A 21,383-nucleotide genomic window follows, 5' to 3' on the forward strand; every position below is an offset into this window, starting at 1 on the left:
CACTGACAGGCCTTCGATTCAAACATTCCAGACAGTACTGCTGAAAAATACCTGTCTGGGAAGGGGCGGGGTGGGGGGGGGGGGGGGGGGGGGGGGGGGGGGGGGGGGGGGGGTGGGGGGGGGGCGGTGGTGGGGCGGGGTTGGTGGAGACCGTGTAATAGGAAAAGTGGAGTGGTATCAATGGGCCTTGGAGAAAGGATTTCGTCAACATATTTCATTTCACATTAATGATTTATTAACAATTTCAGAGAACATTTTACAGAACAGGTTATTTTAAAGTTAACTGAAATGAATGAATATGAGCGTCACATTCAGAACTGAAAACATTCCATCTGAGCTGCCAACTGTAGGTACAACAGTAACAGACACCAGAAGGGTCATGAGGACTCGAAACGTCAACTCTTTTCTTCTCCGCGGATGCTGCCAGACCTGCTGAGTTTTTCCAGGTAATTCTGTTTTTGTTACCAGAAAGAGAAAACAGGAGCTCAACATAAAGGGAAGGGAATAATTATGAATGAGGAATGAAAAAAGTTACTTATTTACACAGGGAATTCAAACTTCTAGGGAATTATAAGCTACAATTACAACACAGCCATAGTTATCTCAAACATTTCAAACAGGAAACCAGAAATACCGTCCATGATTGTCTCAGTTACAAATTCGGAAACATAAACAGTAGGTGTTTTATTTTTAGAGCCACCAAAAGGATATATTTTAAATTCGGAATACAGAGATCTCAATAAAGAGCGAAGGAAAATCTACGGTGTCCAAGTTTCAACCGATCACTTGGTGTGTAAAAGAGGATGACCTAATGAAGCAGATGTTTAAGATCTGGGACATTTATGTTAAAGTTTTAATCAATGAAGCATTGAGAGATTTTGCAAACTGCTTCTGTCAGTTTGAGGTGTGAGAGGATTGAATCTTCTCACCTTCACCAGAGTGACGGCAGTGCTGTAGCACATGCTCAGGAAGAACAGGATGATGAATGTGGAAGCGGTTGTCCAGATATTGCCGTTATCATCCTCAGAGTCTTCAATCCAGATGCGGTCTGTGGAATCTACGGGGATATAGCGCCCGAAATATAATTAGATTGCTTATTAATTCATCATATCTTTTTTATGTTCTTCTTTCTCTCTCTTAAGGTATTAATGTATTCTCTTATTTAATGTTCAATGTATATCTACTGTCAAGTTCGTGACACTCAAAAAAATCTCTGCTACTATCTTCATAGCTGTTCTTCCTTTACATTCCTCGCACTGTCCATGTCAGAAAATATGGCAACTTTTCTCCAGTATCAGTTCATTTTCGAACAATTTCATACGATCTGTTATTGGCGGATATTATGATGGATATCGAGGAAGATTCACTGAGCTACTTATTTGAACGTTGCTTTTTAAAAGCTTGGATGTGAGTTTCCATCTTGTTTGTTTATTTGTTTGGTGCGTCATTAAGTTAAATCAGTTTCTCAGTAAGAACATTGTTTCAGCGTGCTTGTCGGGTCATTTTATAATGGGGAGAATTGCCGGAGGATATGTCCGTTATAAAAGAACGTTTGAATTATACTTTCTTCAACGGCTTGGAGTTTTTATTTGTGCTTTAGCTTTTGTGTATGTCTGCATGAGTATCTCGTGCTTTGCATCACTGTTTGTTTGTGTGTCCATATGCGTCTATGAGTGTTAATGTGTATGTTCAAGCGCCAATGACTTCTGCATTTGTATGCACGCGCCTCCATGTATACTTTGTTTTCCTGTCAATGTGTATGTAAGAGTGTGTTATTGTGTGTATGTACTGATGTATTTGTTTATTTGTGAATTCCTGTGTTAATGTGTGTTTATGCGTTCCTGTCTGCTAATATGTGTGTTATTGCGTCCTTTTGGCTCCACGTGCGTGTCAGCATCTGAATGTTTGTGTCTTCATGACTGTGTCTCTGTGTCTGTGTGCTAATGTGTGCAGTATGTTGATGGATATTTACAACTATGTGTTGATGTGTGTTTATGTCCCCATATGTGCTAACATTCGTGTTTTCGTGTGTATGAGTATGTTAATATTTGTGTCAACATGTGCGTCTGTGAATGTATTACTGTCTGTTTATCTATGTGTTTGTGTGTAGTCCATTACTATGTGTCTATCTGTGTCCATGCAAGTGTGCTAATGTGTATGATAGTGTGTGTCTTTATGTCTATATTTCTGTCATCATTAATGTGTGCTAATACACATGTTAACCGTTGCATTTATATTTCGTGTACTTATGTGAGCCTGCTTGCCTGGTTTTATTTGTTTGCATTTGTGTCTGTTTGTGTATGTGCACGTGTTTGTGAATTCATATCTGTGTGCATATGTACGAATGTGTTTGTGCATTTGTATGTATGTATATGTGTGTGTGTATTTGCATATGTGTTTATGTATGTATGTGTGCCTGTGTGTGTGTTTGTGTGTCTGTGCATTTGTGTGTTGTGTGTGTGTTTGTGTATTTATGTGTTTGTGTGTCTGTGCATTTGTGTGTTGTGTGTGTGTGTGTTTGTGTGTCTGTGCATTTGTATGTGTGTGTGTGGTTGTGTGTTTGTTTGTATGTGTGTGTATGGTTGTGTGTTTGTGTGTTTTGTCAGTTGTATATGGTTCTGTCAGTTGTGTGTATTTTCACTCTTGCTCCATGTTTCACCGGATATCAATAACCAGTCTGTTCATGAAGGTATGAATTATGGAGAATATTCACAACTTTCTCTGTATAAATATAGTTTCTGTGAGATGTAAGGTGACATCAGGTGAACGAATGCAAAAATTCAACGATGTGCCTCCTAAAATTCTGGGAGGAACCATGAAAAAGTCAGGGAGGATTCAATCACCAGTTTAGATTTGGATCATAAGAAATCAATGTTAGCATGAGGTTGATAGGATCAAGAGTGTCAAAACTTTAAAAATTATGTTGCATAAATACATATTTTACATTTTTAGTATGACTGGCCTGCGGACAGTAAGCTAGAAGCCGACTTGTACTGTTGGGACCTGAGTCCTTACAGTGGAACCCGGTTCTGTTCCAAACTCTCGGCTCAGGGAATGGGAGACCTGTGAGGTAATATTTTCATTTTGTCTAGTCGGCTAAGCAATTTCCCTTTCTGTAAGGTACACTAACTTAACTAATGATGTTCCTCGTCTTCATGTTGGGCAAGTGGGGGTACAATGGGTTAATTTCCCTTTCAGCTCTTGCTGTTGGGGAAATGGGGGTACAGCTGGTTAACTAATTACCCTCCCCATCCTACCGTTGGGGAAGTGGGGGTACAGTGGGTTAACAATTTCCCTCCCTACTCTCTCTGTTGAGGAAGTGGGGGTACAGTGGGTTAATTTCCCTCCCCATCCCACCGTTGGGGAAGTTGGGGGACAGCAGGTTAACAATTTCCCTAACCCCCTCTCTCTGTTGGGGAAGTGAGGGTACATTGGGTTAACAATTTCCCTTTCCCCGCTCTCTGATGGGGGATTGTTGGGACATGTTTCTGTGTGACCCTCACTTCAGTTATCAGTGGGTGTGATGCAGCAGTTTAAAGCTGACATCCATTTTAAAGGGATGGACAATAAGAGAAGCAGGAACACCGACATCTAAATGTGCTGTGTATGGTTGCTGGAAATGGGAAATTGTCAGATTTCTCCTCAGCGGGAGGAGAGCTGGTGAAATTATTTTGCAGAATCCTGTAATGAATGAGCTTAACTCTGTCTCTAACCAAGGGTGTATCTGAGCTGGGAGCACTGGGTGTACAAGACCTGGGCCTGAGTGCTGTAAATATCCGATTTTAACTGAACAGGTCTAATATTAGCAAAAGTGGAAAACAACATTAATTAAATGCTCGTGTTTTTAAATCACGATTGGAGGAAAAGGCTTTATTTTTTTTATTGAAATTTGAAATGTAACCGAGAGATTCTCATTGACATGAATTAATGGTGTCCATCAGTGCAAGGGAAATGTTCACAAAACTTGGTTTACCGCTGGATTTATCAACCGTTCTGTTGATGATCTTCAAGGGGATTGCTTCATGTCCCACCACACAGGAGTAAGAAGCGCCGCTGGCCCACTCCTCTGCTGCAATGGATAACAGGCTGTACATGAAGAAGGAGCGATTGTCGTTCTCAGCCAACACCTCGGTGTTCTTGTAGTTCCCGGGGTTCACCGGCTTGTCATTGACGGTCCACTTGACGAAGATCTCTCGCGGGGAGAAACCTCTCACTAAGCAGCTGAGGGAGACGAATCTCTGAGTGAAGACATCTTCTGCCGAGGGCAGGAGGACAGACACGGATGGTTCCCGCGGGTCTTTAACTGCAGAAAATGTACAATAAATGTCAATAAACTGGATAATTTCGGAGACAATGAAACTTCTGATTAGATGTGAGAGAAATGTGTTTTGTGATGAATATTAAGTGTTTTCATTATCTACCCCTTGGAAATATATCGCCGTTCCTTCGCTGTTGTTGAGTCACAATCCTGGAACTCCATCCCTAACAGCACTGTGGGTACCTGCACCACGTGGATTACAGCGGTTCAAGAAGGCAGCTCGCCGCCAACTTCTGAAGGGCAACTAGGGATGGGCAATAAACGCGGGCACATCCCATGAATTAATAAATAAAACACTTTGGATCTGTCTGGTTTTCCAGCTGGGAGCAGAGGTGGACACAGTCCTTTTCCCTAAGAATCTGTGGGGTTGGACTAGAAAGTTTCTCAAAGTTTACAGCACAGAAACAGGCCATTCGGCCCAACTGGTCTGTGTTGGTGTTTAAGCTCCGCACCAGGCTCCTCCTACCTTACTTCATCTAAACCCAACAGCACAGCCTTCAATTCATTGTTCATTCATCTACTTAGCAATTTCCCCCTTGAAGTCTACAGGCCCAGAGTGTGTATTTAGTGGAATTACCAATCGGAGTGGACGTTAACATACTGAATACTAAATATTGACCCACACACTGGATATAGACACAATGACTCACTTATTGCTTCAATCTCACCACTCACCTGGTTCCTTGTGGATGGAACTTCTTAAAGGAGTCGGCAGATCCTGATGGCTCACCACGCAGTGGAACTCAGCCCCACTCAGCCAGGCTTGTGTCGAGATGTTTACGTTGCTGACCACGCTGTTGTGATCCTCTCCCGGTTGGACAGCAATCTCTGATTTCAAAGGCTTCTTTTCTTGGGTCCAGGACACGAGGATTCCATAAGGGGCATTAGAAACGATGCAGGTTAATGTCACCGTCGCCTCCAGTAAAACCTGTTCTACTGGCGGTGGCAGTGGAGTAATTGTGGGATCGCTGCATTGGGAATGTGCTGTGAAACAGAAATGAAAAGTTTCACATTCAGAATCAGGACAGCAGTATTCAGTCTTCTCTCTCCAAAGGGGAATATATCACCTTCGACACATCAACCTCTAACTATCGTCTTTAATCTTCTTACACAATGCAAAACCAGCTTGGTCTGTGTAAATTGTTCTCATAATTTAAGTCCTTCAGCCCCGGTAACATTCTAATGAATCTGCGTTGCCCCAGTCCCAATATACATAAACCATTCCTAGGCCCTGGAATGCAGTACTGAGAGCCGTTTTATAATAGGGTGGATGCACTTTCCAACACTCTATCCCGAAGCTGTTACCAACTTTAAAAATTACAGATTTCATTAACATCGGAGTGCAGAATGCCATATTGTTTTCTCCGTTTTTATTTCTTACCCTCACACTTGGTGGCGTTTCGACTTTGAGTGACCCCTTGGTGAGCGACCTGACAGGTATAGACCGCGTCGGTGAACCATTCCCCAGCGGAGACTTTCAGCCGACTGGTCGCCGAGAAGTTCCCGTTCACTTCAAAGGCGGGAGAGGTGACAATTCCTGAATCCATGGGTTGTCCATTCTTTAGCCACTTCACGGTCATTGAATTTGGTCGGAAATTGATGATTGAACAGACGGCGGTTGCAAATTTGTTGGTTGTGATTTCTTCTCGGGAACTCACGGTGAGGAGAACAGTTGGAGGGATGACAGGTCCAGTACCTTCATGAAACACAGGTTAGACATTTCTTGCAGAACAAAATGATAACAGACACACTGAGTTCGTATATTTTAACAGGCTTTTTCCGTTAATAGATACTAACCTGGATTTTCCAGGGATCAGAACTATGCAGAGTACGATAAATGCGTTAAGACCAAGGCCCTATAGAGTTTAATCACAGCCTTCATGTTTCTCACAGGTTCCGCAACACTTACATTGCATTTCAACGCTCTTGTCTGAGCCGCTGTGTCGAACCTCGCACTTGATTTTGCTGCATTCCCCCTCTAACTCGGTGATGGTTAACTGGCTGCTGAGGGTGTAGGTTCCCTTCTGGTTCCTCGCTGACGGGTAAGTCTTAAATCCAGTGGTGATCGGCTGCCCATCTTTCTTCCAAGTCAAGCTGGTGATTTCTGGGGAATAGTCCATCGCCAAACAGCCGTAGGTGACGGAGCCGTCGGTGTTCTGTTGCTGACAGGAGGAGACCAGGCTGTAGAGAGTGGGCGAAGACGGTGTCACTGGGAAAGAATGGCCGACTGAACAAGTTAGACTCTGATTTGTGATCATTAAGTAACCAAACAACTCAAAATTTGACTATAAGTATAAACATATCCTAATATATTCCAACTAAAACCCACATCCACATTTGTTCATTTATTATTTCCATCATTTGGTGACCCTCTCTTTAGAAGCCCATACCTCTTTTTCCGCCTCTATCCCATTACTAAAAGAGAACATTTTGATGCCATCTGAATGACGTACCTTTCATTGGATTAAAATGGAAGAGCAGAGGATTTTACCCATTATTTCGGCCACCAGTTATTTCTCAATCAACAGCACTTGGTGATAGAGAAGTTGTCCGGTCATTTTTATCATTGTAGTTTAGAAATTGGCTCTGTTCAAATTGACGGATGCCCCCTCCCGTCTCCACGTTCCCCCAAAACAAAGAACAGCAATAACCCCTCGAAAGTACCTTTGTAACTGGTAACTATATAATGACCATAGATCTCTAAATTGATTACCAGTTACAGTAATTACGACATTTTCCAATTGTATGTACATATGAACATGCGGATTAGGAGCAGGAATAGGTCATTCGGCCTCTCGAGCCTCCTCCATCATTCAATACGATCATGGCTGATCTGATTGTGGCATTAACTCCACATTCCTGCCTATTCTCCGCTTCTATCCCAGCTGCCCCTCCAATCACAACCCCTCCTATCCCGTTAGCTGCTGATAGGCTGGCTAGTGGCCCTATCAGCAGTAAAAGTGGGAGACAAACAGGTTATGATTGGAGGGTCAGCAAACATCCGATGGAGAAAGGCGCAGGGAGCCGGGGGGAAGCACTCGGAGGCATTGTCCCAGGCACTGAGTGTCTTTCCCCGGGAATGGAAAGGATTTCAGGAGGAGGAGAGACAATGAGGGAGAGAAAGAGAGAGAGGGACAGATAGTGAGAGTGGGGTCCAGGGCACCTGGGGTCTGGGCTCGCAATTGCTTTCGCCCAGCTCTCCCCACTAAAGCCCCGCTCTCTGCACTTTCATTCGCCTCTTTGCCCTTCACCCCCCACCAGCTTTCTGCCCTTCCCTCCAGCCACCTCTCTGCCTTTCCCCCTCTCCTCTCCACCTCTCTGACCTTCCCCCCGCCTCTCCATCTTTCCGCCCCACCTCTCTGCCCCCCCACCACCTCTCTGCCCTTTTCCCGACGGCTCTCTGCCCTTCCTCCCGCCTCTCTGCCCGTCCCACCCCCGCCCCTCTGTCCTGTGCCCCCTCCGCCTCCCTGGCCTTTCATCCCCCGCCTCTCTGCCCTTTCCCTCTCCCACTTCCTTGCCCTTTACCCCCACCTCTCTGTCCATCCCACCCCCGCCACTCTGCCCTTTTCCCCCCTGCCCCGCCTCTCTGCCCTAACCCCCCCGCCTCTCTTCCCTATCCCGCCTCTCTGCTCTTTCCCCCCTCCCGCCTCTCTGCCCTTGCCCCCCATCCTGCCTCTCTGCCCTTTCTCCCCCAGCTCTGTGCCTTTTGTCCCCCAGCTCTCTGCCCTTACTCCACAGGTCTCTGCGCTGTCGTCCAGTGCTTTGACCTTTCCCCCTACTCTTTGCCCTTCCACCCCACCCCCCCCGCCCGGCTCTCGGCCCTTTCCTCCACCTCCCTGCCCTTTCCCCAGCTCTATGCGCTTTCCCCCCACCTCTCTGCCCTTTAACCCAGCCTCTCTGCCTTCCCACCGACGCTCAACCTCCCTTGGCCATGCTCCACTTTCCGACAGCACTAGGCCTCAGTCCTCGCTTCTAGGACTCCAGTCCCCAGAGTTCTCACCCTCCCACACACCGATTTAGGAAAACTGATCGTGTGAGTGAGCGTGTGCATGATTGACAGAGTGAGGGTGGGTGGCTGAGTGTGTGAGGTTGCGTGGGTGAATGAAGGAATAAGTGAGAGTGGGTGGTGAGTGAGCGTTGGTGGGTGTCTGAATGTGGGTGAGTGAGGGTAGATGAGTGAGTGAGGGTGGGTGATTGAATGCGGGTATATGAGTGGGTGTGTGAGGGTCGGTGGATGAGTTGTTGAGTGTGAGTGAATGTAGGTGAGTGAGGATGGGCAGGTGAGTGAATTTGAGTGAGGATAAGTGAGGGTGCATGAGTAAGGATGGGTGGGTGAGGGTGGGTGAATGAGTGTGTAGGAGGCTGTGTGTGTAAGGGTGAGTGAGGGTCCGTGAGTGAGGGTGAATGAGCAACTGATGGTGAGTAAATGACGGGGAATGAAGGTGGGTGAGTGAGTGAGGATAAGTGAGGGTGGGTGAGTGAGTGAGGGTGAGGGCGAGTGAGAGTGGTAGTAAGGGTGCCCAGGTGCAGGACGCTCATCAAGGCGATGTTTCTCCAGATGATTTTCCGCTCCGGCTCAGCTTTCCGTTGCCTGTTGTCCACAGCCGAGCTGGGGGCTCCTCCATTCGGCTCCGCCTCCTCATTTTCCTCTCCATTGATCCTGTCCTGATTCTCCATATTGATCAGCATTCAGTAACACCGGCTGTGTAAAGTCAGGCAGCCATGTAGATTGCTGGCCAGCTGCTTTAATGCCGATGCCTTTCTTTGAGAAACCCGTGTCAGTGCGCGAATAGGCAGACTGAGGGGGCTGGAGGGGAAGGTTACAGCAAATCCAGGATGGGCTGTGCAGGCATCTTGCACCAGGTGTGCACCAGTATTGGGGATCCAGGCGGCCGTGGTCTCCGCCACATCCCTCCCTTTTTCTTGTTTCTTTGTATTTGGTTCAACACATGGAAATTCTCCACATATATAGTGATGTCACCTATGTAATTTCATTTTACACAACAGGTCCTCAGAAATGGAACAATGAACATGCACGCAGCTTAGTGGATTTTATTCTGCGATTAATATTTTCAGCCCACTTCTGTGTGTGAGAATGTGTATGTGTGTGCGTGTGAGAGAGTGTGCATGCAAGTGTGTGTGTATTTACATAGAAACATGGAAACTCGGAGCACAGAATCACACAGAAACACACAGTGCAGAAGAGGCCCTTCGGCCCATTGAGTATGCACCGACACGTGAGAAACACCTGACCTACTTACCTAATCTCATTTACCAGCACTTGGCCCATATCCTTGAATGTTATGACGTACCAAGTGCTCATCTGGTACTTTTTAAAGGATGTGAGGCAACCCGCCTCCACCATCCTCCAAGGCAGTGCATTCCAGACTGTCACCACCCTCTGGGTAAAAAAGGTTTTCCTCACATCCCCCCGAAATCTCCTGCCCCTTATCTTGAACCTATGCCCCCTTGTGACTGACCCTTCAACTAAGAGGAACTGTTGCTCCCTATCCACCCTGTCCATGCCCCTCAAAATTTTGTACACCTCGATCAGGTCGCCCCTGAATCTTCTCTGCTCAAAACAACTCAAGTGTATCCAACCTCTCTTCATAACTTAAATGTTTCATCCCAGGCAACATCCTGGTGAATCTCCACTGCACCCTCTCCAGTGCAATCACATCTTTCCTATGATGTGGCGACCAGAAATGCACACAGTACTCCAGCTGTGGCCTCACTAAGGTTTTATACAACTCCAACATGACCTCCCTACTTTTGTAACCTATACCTCGATTGATAAAGGCAAGTGTCCTATATGCCTCTTTCACCACCCCACTAACATGCCCTTTTGTCTTCAGAGATCTATGGACACACATGCCAAGGTCCCTGTGTTCCTCAGAACCTCCTAGTGCCATGCTGTTCATTGAATACTTCCTTGTCAGATTACTCCTTCCAAAGTGTATCACCTCACACCTTTCAGGGTTATATTCCATCTGCCACTTATCTGCCTATTTGACTATCCCGTCTATATCATCCTGCAGCCCAGGACACTCAACCTCACTGTTAACCACCCGGCCAATCTTGTGTCATTTGCAAACTTACTAATACTAACTAATTCTATCCCCCACATAGTCATCTATGTCATTTATATAAATGACAAATAATAGGGGACCCAGCACAGTGGTATGCCACTGGACACTGGTTTCCAGTTGCTAAATCATTATTCTGTCATCACCCTCTGCCTACTACAGGTAAGCCAATTTTGAATCCACCATATCAAATTACCCTGTATCCCATGTGCCTTTCCCTTCTTTATAAGTCTCCCATGTGGGACCTTGTCAAAGGCTTTGCTGAAATCCATATAAACAACATCAACTGCACTACCCTCATCTACACACCTGGTCACCTCCTCAAAAAATTCGATCAAATTTGTTAAGCATGACATCTCCTCTGACAAAGTCATGCTGACTATCTCTGATCAAACATTGCCTCTTCTAGTGGAGATGTATTCTCTCCTTCAGAATTTTCTCCAATCGTTTCCCTACCACTGATGTGTGACTTACTGCCCTGTAATTCCCTGGCTTATCTCTACAACCCTTCTTAATTAGCGGGAGTAAGCCATTCGACCCTTCGAGGCTGCTCCGCCATTCATTATGATCATGGCTGATCATCCAACTCAATAGCCTGATCCCGCTTTCTCTCCAGACCCTTTGATCCATTTCGCCCCAAGAGCTATATCCGACTCCTTCTTGAAAACATATAATGTTTTGGTCTCAACTACTTTCTGTGGTAACGAATTCCACAGGCTCACCACTCTCTGGGTGAAGAAAGTTCTCCTCATCTCAATCCTAAATGGCCTACCCCATATCCTCAGAATGTGAGCCCTGGTTCTGAACTCCCCCACCATTGGGAACATCCTTCCTGCAGCTACCCTGTCTAGTCCTGTTAGAATTTTATAAGTTTGTGTGTGTGTATGTGTGTGTGTGTGTGTGTGTGTGTGTGTGTGTGTGTGAGAGAGAGAGAGAGAGAAAATGTGCATGAGAGGGAGAGTGTGTGTGTGTGTGAGAGTGTGCGAGAGAGAGAGGGAGAGAGAGAGTGTGTGTTTGTGCATGTGTGGGAGAGAGGGCGACTGTGTGTGTGTGAGAGAGAGCGACTGTATGTGTGTGTGTGTGTGTGTGAGAGAGAGAGAGAGAGAGAGGGAGAGTATTTGTATGGGTGTGAGGATTGGTAGTATAAGTGTGTGAGAGAGTGTGAGAGAGAGAGAGAACGTGTTTGTGTGGGGAGAGAAAGCTTTTGAGAGAGAGAGTGTGTGAGTGAGAGAGCCATGGTGTGTGTCAGAGGGAGAGGGAGTATGTGTGTGTGTGTGTGTGTGTGTGTGTGTGTGTGTGTGTGAGTGTGTGCGTGTGAGAGAGAGAGAGAATGAGAGAGAGTGCATGTGTGAGAGAAACAGAGTATGTATGTTTGAGGGGGAATGTGTTTGTGCTTCTGTGCGTGCGTGAGAGAGAGAGAATGAGGATGTACGTGTATGTGTAAGAGAGAGTGTGTGATGTGTATGTATGTGTGTGTGCGAGAGAATGGAGAGCATGTGCATGTGTGAGAGTGTGTTGGAGAGAGGGTGCATGTATGTGAGAGAGAGAGTGGGTGTGCGTGTGTGTGTGTGTGTGTGAGAGAGAGTGTGTGTATGTATGTGTGTGTCATAGGGAGTATATGTGTGAGAATGATTGAGATAGAGAATGTTTGTGTGTGTGTGAGAGAGAGCGACTGTGTGTGAGAGAAAGTAGCTGTATGTGTGTGCGTGCGAGAGAGAGAGAGAGAGAGAGGGAGAGTGTTTGTATGGGTGTGAGTGATAGGTTGTATAAGAGTGTGAGAGAGAGTGTGTGTGAGAGAGAGCCACGGTGTATGTCAGAGGGAGAGGGTGAGTGTGCGTGTGTGTGTGTGTGTGTGTGTGTGTGTGAGAGAGAGAGAATGAGAGAGAGTGCATGTGTGAGAGAAACAGAGTGTCTATGTTTGAGAGGGAATGTGTTTGTGTTTCTGTGTGTGCGTGAGAGAGAGAATGAGGATGTGCGTGTGTGAGAGAGAGTGTGTGATGTGTCAGTATGTGTGTGAGAGAATGGAAAGTGTGTGCATGTGTAAGAGTGTGTATTTGTGTGGGAGAGAGGGTGCATGTATGTGAGAGAGAGAGTGGATGTGCGTGTGTATGTGTGTGTGTGAGAGAGAGATTGTGTGTGTGAGAGTGCATGTGTGAGAAAGGGTGAGTGCATGTGTGTGTGTGAGAGAGGTAGTGTGCACCTGTGTGTGACTGTGTGTAGGTGCGAGTGTGTGTGTATGAGAGAATGTGAGTGTCTGTGTGAGTGTGAGTGAAAGAGAGAGGCAATGTGTGAGAGACAGAGTGTGTGCGTGTTAAGGAGAGTTTATGTGTGAAAGACAGAATGTGAGTGTGTGCGTGACAGAGAGAGAAAGAGAGACTGTGTGTCTTTCAGAAATAGTGCGTGTGGGAGAGTGTGCATGTGTGTGAGAGAAAGCGTATGTGACAGAGAGAGTGAACGAGTGAGGGTGTGTGGTAAAGAGACTGAGTGTGTCGAGGTAGATCAGCCATGATTTTACTGAATGAAGGGCAGTGTCGAAGGGCCAAATGTCCTTCTCATGCTCTCATCTCTGTCATTCATTCGTCCCCCTGCAGGCGGCAATCCAATAACTCCATTTTTGATGGAGCGATAGCGGCTTCTTTTCCCGAAATCCCCCGCGGCTGGTTATTTGGAGCTGGAGTCAGGTCATTGTCCATTTAAGTCATTTAAATATCTCGCAGTCTCTGATTAAATCAGAACAGGCGCTGCTGTCTGAAGTCTCACTGTCACTCCCTGATTCTGTTTGTTCTGAAATTGTGCTCAAGTTCAGGTCACTCACATTCAATGATTTTCTGATACTCAAAATGCTTAAACATAATTAATTAATTGACATTTATACATGTTCTCTCCAGGAATATTGTTAAAAACAATTAACATGCGTCATTTCAACGAAGCAATGGAAAAATTTATTTTCACTGATCTGGCTCGAGGACTCACAGCCAGTTAGTTTGATGCTGATTCAGTTTGTTTGAGCTCTGCGGGGAAAGGACTCTCAGGTCAGGAACAGGACAAGTTAAGATATGGATTAAAGCCCCCACTCCTCTCCCAGAACACTCCTGTCAACAGGTGCAAGGGTGGGATTCAACAGGAAGCCAATTCTCTACTGAACTGTCAAACACTCCGGGTCAGCTACAGCATTGCCTAACTGAACACTCCCAAGACAGATACATCACTGATTTAAAATCGATGAAATCTCCTTCGACAGTCTGTCTGTCGTTTCTGAATTGTCCTTTTTGACTATCACAATGGGTTGGGTATCTCATTTCTGAGGCGCCTGGTCAGTCAAACTTTCATATTTCTCACGGATACAAGTTTTTTGAAGAAATAAATCAAATTGCACTTCCTGAAATACAGGAGATTGAACCAGAAAGTTTACAACCTGTCAGGAAGATTCCTGGTCCCAGCACAGTGACCACGTGCACAGGAACAGAACAGACACAAATGGTGCAACAAGCGAGTTCCAGCAGATAGATCTATTCAATCTGTCACTTTCATTCAAGCTGTTTGATTCTAATTAATCAATGTTTAATTTACTACAATTATTCTATAACTTCTTTGAAATGAATCTGATTTTCATTTCAAAACTCCATTTGAAGGCCATCTAATTCTCCCTGTCAGTCTGAAACCTCCAAACAGTGTATGAAATGAGCACATCAAATATTACAGATTCAGGGTAATTTGGTGTCTGTAACAGAGACTCAGTGACCGGGTAAGAATTAAACAAATCAGGAAACACTCACATTGAAAACCTATTAACCGCTGATTTGATTTGATTTTAGACATAAATAGAACCAATAAAATCATCGAAGCGAAACACCTGATCGAGCTGAGCACAGCCGAGTAAGAAAAGTATTCTTTTCTCAATTCATTTTGGATACAATTAAAAATTCTCTCCACTCATTGAGATTTCGCATTCATTATATACTTGATTGTTGGAGTTCATTTATGTTGAATTAATTATCACAAATATTATATTGTAAGTTAATTATCTTGTCATTTTCTTGTTAGCTGATTTCTACACTATAATATTAAAAAAATGGTTTTCAATAATTGAAAACTTATTTCTCCTTGGGGCGTGATGAAATAATTGGGGTTTATTTAAATCAACCTGACACTGAAACAATGTTAAACAATAAACTTCAAATTACTAGATGGTAACATTCAGGCAAGTATATCAATTTACTTAAATCTAATCACTATTTACTATTACCTCTACTGCTCTATTTTCACGTACAAAATTATAAACTATGCGTGTTTCTGAACGCATTGAGAAATCATAAATTCCATCTATTCTCATCGAGTAATTCATACGTCGAATTTATGAGTGGAATATTTTAATTTTTTTTCAAATCTGGCCGGGGTCACATCGCATTAACTGTCGATGAGCTGTAACATCATCTGTTTGCTAAGGCAACCTTGTCTTAACTCAAATCTATATGTTAAAAAATGTTCCTGGCAGTTACTTATTATCAATAAAAGAGCTTCCTAGATCACAATCCCTATAATTTAATTATTAAACATGTTGACCATTGAAAGAAGATCCAAATTGATCAATACGAAACTTGATGAGAACAATTCATTAAGATCATCTGCGCCACTGGAATATAATCAGCAAATTGATTCCAGATTTTGTTCTTCAATTTAATATTTAATAAGAATTAAGCATGAACCTCAGATATAATCTGTTCTTCTCCAATTCTATCCTGTGTACAGCACAGCTATGGGAGACAGAATGTTGTTATTAAGATCAAAACGAATATTAAAGTTTGCAATTAAATTAATCTGTTCGAATTTCAAGCTCTTACTTGTCGATTTCAATTCATTTTCAGTCTGCACCTTCCTACATTTTAAAAAAATGTAAGAACAATTCCTCTACTGCCAGAGAATTCCACCCCTCAGAAAACAGTTTAAGATTAGATCAGTGATAATTATCTCGCTATCCAAATCCCAATGACACTGAAGGAATAATATGGTTACAGGTGCACAGGAAGAATGTAATAACCGGATAGACATATTGACGAACTCCTCTTTAAGTCAATGCAAAGGTTATTAGGGATATAAAAACAATCAAAATCTCTTGTGAAACTGAACAATTCAGTAGAATCAGTATATTCTTATTGAAATTTTTCATGCATAATCACAAAATGTTTCCAGCCTAATAACGTTCTCGTTCATGTTAATTGTGCGCAGTGTACAGCAGAATTGTGAAAGGCGATTAATGATCAATTAGGTTTATATGAAATCTGTTCAGTCAATATGGAGAAATGTTACCACCTCATAATTGTTTGAATTATATTAATTTTACTCTAAAATTTGAAAACTTGTTAATTATGTAATTTCTAATTGCAGGAACGAATTATTTTCTGAATAAACGCCGTAATCTATAGTTTAGTTTAATCTGCAATTATCACTTAAAAGAAAAACAAAATGTTCTAACGCACCTTTAAACGCTTTCCCCCCATTCCTGAAACCGGTCTGTTTTCTGCCTACGATCGTTCTTCAAGCAGGTACAAACGCGTAGCCTGCTTCCATTCAATTACAAAACGTGTAACCTCTCAATATCACCGAGTTTAAACAATGCAGAAATAATGCAGAACCGTCAAACCGTTTCATAAATTCTACTTGTTTAAAGTCACCCAGACACACAATCTCCTCAGGAGAAAAACACCAAAATCACATCACTGAGGGGCTGAAACCCGTTTCATGGAGAAGCAACTCAATTCTACAAACACTTCCAACAAAATCCAATGTAACATTGCAATAAAATCTCAATATCGAATCCAGACAACCCACTCGTCACTAAATGAATGAATAATTAAACTAAACAGAAATATGGATTGTGAGTAGGTTGAACATGTTCAATAAATTAACATTGAAACTCAAGCCCATTTTGTTCATATTGGGCTTGATTTCAGACATATTTAAACCCTTGTGCAACAGATGGTAAAACCCGCAGCGATTAGATGTCACCGAGATTAAACATTGCAGAAACGTCTAACTGTTTTAACAAACGTTAGATATTTCAAGTAACCCGGCCACACAGTATTCTCAGCAGATAAACAACAAATCTCAGCAGTACTTTTTGTCAAAACATAGCGCAATTAAATAACTCCATTTCAGCAGAATCACATGAAACATCGTTAAAAAAATTCTTTATACAGAATCCATCAAACACACGTTTCAGTGAACGAATAAATTATTAAAATAGGCAAAAGTGTAAAGCAAATACTCAAATAAAACAATTACCAAATCAATGCATGGCTCTTACCTGCAGTCACCGTCACCATGGTCCCTTGTCCCCAGTAGCCCTCAGCGTACACAGTGTTACATTCCCTGGGCTGTGCCATACAATAACTGTCTCTGCACGAGAAAGACAAAAATCCAACATTATTTTAAATATTCATCAGTCAGAGTCAAAGTAAGGTCACGATGAATCTTCACGAAATTATATTTGCGTTTGTAGATATATTTAACTATTCATCAATGACCCTCATGTTTTATAATTCACAGAGTAACACATGAAGATGTTATTGAAATCACCAACTGATGACTGAATAATTATCACAGCTTTTCCATCTTAACCCATGTTTTTGGGCAGTACTGGACAAAAATAATACTTCACTGTAAATATAACAGGATTGTATAAGCGAGCACTGACCCAGGCAAACTCAATTAGTGCTGAGGAGTTTTTGCATTCACAGTAACTGCTGTGCCCAGTGTATCACAGTGAGACACACCATGTCAAATACTGCGGCAGGCTGTTCACTGAAAATACAGAGATTTAACTTCACTGCGCTTTCAAAAAACTTGATTCCGAATCGCCTAAGAGTGAATCAGTGAGGTATTTCAGCCTGTGCCGGTCAATATATTTATAAATATGATTGGAATTATTTTAAAGCCTCTATGCAGTTTTAGCGTGTCCGTCATCTCTAATAAAGCTGAAGACTCTTATACCTTTTTGCAAACCTCTACCCATTATTTTATTTAACTCTCATTTTCTTTGACGTTCCTGCTGTGTTAGTGATCACCAATTTAAACAAACTCCTTCTCTGAGGTTTTTGTATGAGGATGTCGCTGTGCACAGCACTGTGACCCGCTGCTGTCGTATCACAGTGAAATACACCCGCACAAAAACGGCACCCATTCTCTGTTCAGTGCTGCCTCTCAATATTCACTTCAAATAGACGTTTACTTCTGATCTAGTTTAGAATTCATGCAGCAATTTACAAAACTCAATGAACAGAGACCCTCCTCCAAGTATCAGGCATATTAAAATGAACTTTATATCCAGGTCTGTAATTGCGGAAACTGTTAACAGTAAATATAAACACAGCAAAAGCTCAGCCTATTATATCGGTAGGTTTGTTAGGTTTTACTGTTAAATTTGCTGTTTTACTTTTGTCAGAAGTGGCTTGTTGTCTGGTTCTGATCATTACAGTTAAAACAAGTACTGGCCGTCAGGTTATGATGGAAGTTCTTGAGTTTCTTTCGATCTGTTCTTGTTCGGGTCCAGCCCTGGTTCCTCTCGCTGTGACGCTCTTACACAGTAATAGATGGCGGTGTCTTCGGTCTTCAGGTTCGTCATGGCCAAGGAGAAGATGTTCCTTGAAGTGTCTTTGGACGCAGTAAATCGGTTCTTAATTGCTGGGGCATAGCCGTTGTCCGATGAACTATAGTAATAAAGCAACCACTCCAGCCCCTGTCCGGGAATCTGTCGGACCCAGAACAAGTGGTAGCTGCCAAGATCGAAGCCATTGGTTTTACAGATCAGTCTCAGGGAGCCTCCAGGACGCCCGGTTTCTGCCTCTGGCTGGGTCAACTCGACATCCGACTGGACACCTGTAAAAATATATCAAAAACCTCGAGGGTTAATGCTGGTGAAATGATTCCTGACTCTGTAACATTCCAGAGAGAGGTTAACACTGAGACAGTAACAGTGAGAGATTTGGACAATAAGAACTACCCACGGGATAAGAAAGTCAGCAACAAACTGAGACAAATTGCCGACCTCATCATTCTGGTCATTTGGGAAAACTGTTCTGTCCAGAACTCAGTGAACAAACCAGCTCCCAGACTGTTGGATTCCGGTCCCAATGAACAGCATTTAAATACCAGGCAGAAGGGGGCGGGTTTCCAGACGTCGCCTGTTGTTTCCCTGGTGGAGGCGGCGAATGGATCCACGCCCCACCTTCCACATCCCCAACAGAATGGACTCAGATATTTACAATAGGTTATTGTTAAAAGTGGGCTTTTTATCCATAACGGGATATTTGGCTGAATGGATTCATTGTAATGTACCCATTGGTTCTAATGGTGAAATTCCAGTTGAAGATCAGCTCATAAAAATAACTAATTCAATTGTAAATTAAGTCCATTCATTTCTACACTACTTCACAAGGGGTTGAATCTAAAAGGAATTCATCACATTATCAGGGAATAAAGGGACTGTCAGTCTGTTTTGCAGCAACTCCGGATCTCTATCGCATTACAGCAATGAATTATCATCAGTAATAGGAATTATTATTGATTTATGTAATTAAATGCGGGGGATGAACAATGCGATTCTAATTGCGGTGTGGGTGGCTATCGCTGTACAGAGATAAGAATAAATTCCTCACATTATACAATGTCCCTCCTTGCAGTTCTCGAGCTGCCCCGACCCCAAGACAGCCCTGTGAAAATTAGCTGTAAAAGAAGCCCGCCTGCCTGATAATTAAACAGTGAATTTACAGAGAAACGTAAATTTACATCAACTTTTGACCGAGAAGCTGATGAATCAGAATGGACACGGAGATCAGCAAAGTTGTGCTTCAGCATCCAAATCATTGCAGCTAATTTGATTGGTCACCGGCTGTCCACCATTCACTGGTATTGGGAACACAGAATATCAGGACTTTGCGGCATATTACACAATATCAACAAGAATCTTCCACTGTAGCGGGTCATGAACTGTTAATTTCTCCACTCATTGGCAGCTATGAGAGAGACTGTTAAATAATCGAAATCAGCACAAATTAAACTGTACAGTACACGGTGTTAATCAGGAATAATAGACCCCTCAGGTTAAATGAGGTGCACAACTCGGAGAATATTCAAGGAATTTCTGCGGGTTTAAGGCAATTCAGCAATTTAAAAAAAAAATAATTTATTTTTAATTTTTGCCATTCCTCTTATCTCATTAAACTGGGGACTTGGGACCATCAACTTCGCTCTCTCGCATTTCATGAAGTTCCTAATAAACCGGCTTTAATAACTGGAAGGACTTTTGCTTGGAAATAATATAAATTAAATAGTATACGGTCAATTTAATATTTTTTGATCGTGTTTAATCTCATAGTAAACACGGCATTCATTAAAACATTTCCTTGGATGAAATACCATTTCAAATGTTTCTTTTGTGTGCGACTGAAAGCAATATTGTTTGAATGGCTCAATCCCATTTTGTTCATTCATATCCAGGCTAATCTGCCCCACACAGCATTTGGCAGCAAGCCAGCCGGCTGCAGTCAGGGAGGCTCGAATATCCGATGTTGTTTACAGGAAGCATCTGGGGGTTTGTGCAGTTAATCAAAGATCTGTTTCTTCAGTACTGACTGCTTGGCTGCAAGCCAACTTCAAACCCTTAACATTGTCAACAAGGCCTATTTATAAACAAATCTACCCAGCAACAACACTGGAGTCAGTTTAATTTTTTAAAATTGTGAACCTTTGTGAACTGTTTAAATCTCCCAGGAAAGAAAACTTTTCCAGCTTCCCTGATACTCTGTTAGCATCAATAGCTCATTGGAGGATCTCTCCATAATATTGTGATGGATGGATGGATGGATAGAAAGAATTACAGACAGACTATCAGAGAGGTCGCAGAGATAGGACACGTTTTGTAATAGACAAACATGTGTGTTTGTGCAATTTGTTTTTTTCCCCTTACTCTTTCACGGGATGCGAGAGTCACTGGAAAGGCCATCATTTGCGGCCTGTCCCTAATTGCCCTTGAACTGAGTGCCTGGCTAGGCCATTTCAGAGTGCAGTTAGAGTCCACCATATTGCTGTGAATCTGGCGTCTCTTGTAGGCCAGACTAGGTACAGTGACAGATTTCCTTTCCTAAAGGGCATGAGTCAATCAGATGAGTATTTTCCACAATCGGTGATAGTTTCACGGTTCCCGTCACTGGGAACTGCTTTCAATCCCAGACTTCTAATTGAATTTAAATTCCACGCGCTGCCATTGTGGGATTTGAATTCGAGCCCCCAGGAGAATAGCTTGGGTCTCTAGATTACTAATCCAGTGGTATTAACACAACATCGTCTGCCAAGGAAAGCAGTGATACAGAAATGAATGATAGTTGAATGCCTGAATATTTTGATTCCGTAATCAGTGAATGGATTGATCGATGTATCGATTTTGTTCTCCATTCTCATCTTTGCGCTTGACTACTTCATACCTTGAAGCAGGTCCTGTATTTCATTTGTGTCAGGCTGGGGAACAGATCTTCAGTCCTACCAGATTTTCCGGATGAATTCTGTCACCAGGCTATCCGGAACTAACGAGCTGAACGTCACCAAGAGGGGGCTGGAGATGTCCCTGCGGTCCTGGTGATGGTGAATCATCATCTTTAAGAAAGAAAGCGGGTACATAATTCGGTTTAGGGTGGACGTTGTAATATTTGGAACATGTGGTCCTTTCATGTACAACAAAGCATTCAACATACCCTCAGCAAAATTAGTGAAGGTAACAGACTAAACATTATTACTGTGGAAACATAGTGTGAAACTCACTGGAGAGCCGCAAATGTTTTATTACCTTCCAAACGACGGAAATAACAAATCTGGATTTAAATATATATTAACTTAACGTCAGGTCCAGGTAGTTTTATTTATACCATCACTTTATAAATCCTCACACACTCCAGTTATATATGAGGAATTTCTGTGTGATGATGAGG

General features: G+C 43.1%; 1 gene segment (V, D, J or C); it reads right to left on the bottom strand.

The window, feature by feature from the left end:
• Positions 1–315: 315 nt before the first annotated feature.
• Positions 316–17,896, bottom strand: LOC121270398. The segment is given in 7 exon segments: positions 316–1,057; positions 3,974–4,303; positions 4,994–5,302; positions 5,700–6,014; positions 6,228–6,527; positions 16,709–16,800; positions 17,837–17,896. Coding segments are annotated over 6 exon segments (1,533 nt in total).
• Positions 17,897–21,383: the final 3,487 nt, after the last annotated feature.

This window comes from Carcharodon carcharias, chromosome 27 (genome assembly GCF_017639515.1).
Source record: "Carcharodon carcharias isolate sCarCar2 chromosome 27, sCarCar2.pri, whole genome shotgun sequence".
Lineage (NCBI taxonomy): Eukaryota > Metazoa > Chordata > Chondrichthyes > Lamniformes > Lamnidae > Carcharodon > Carcharodon carcharias.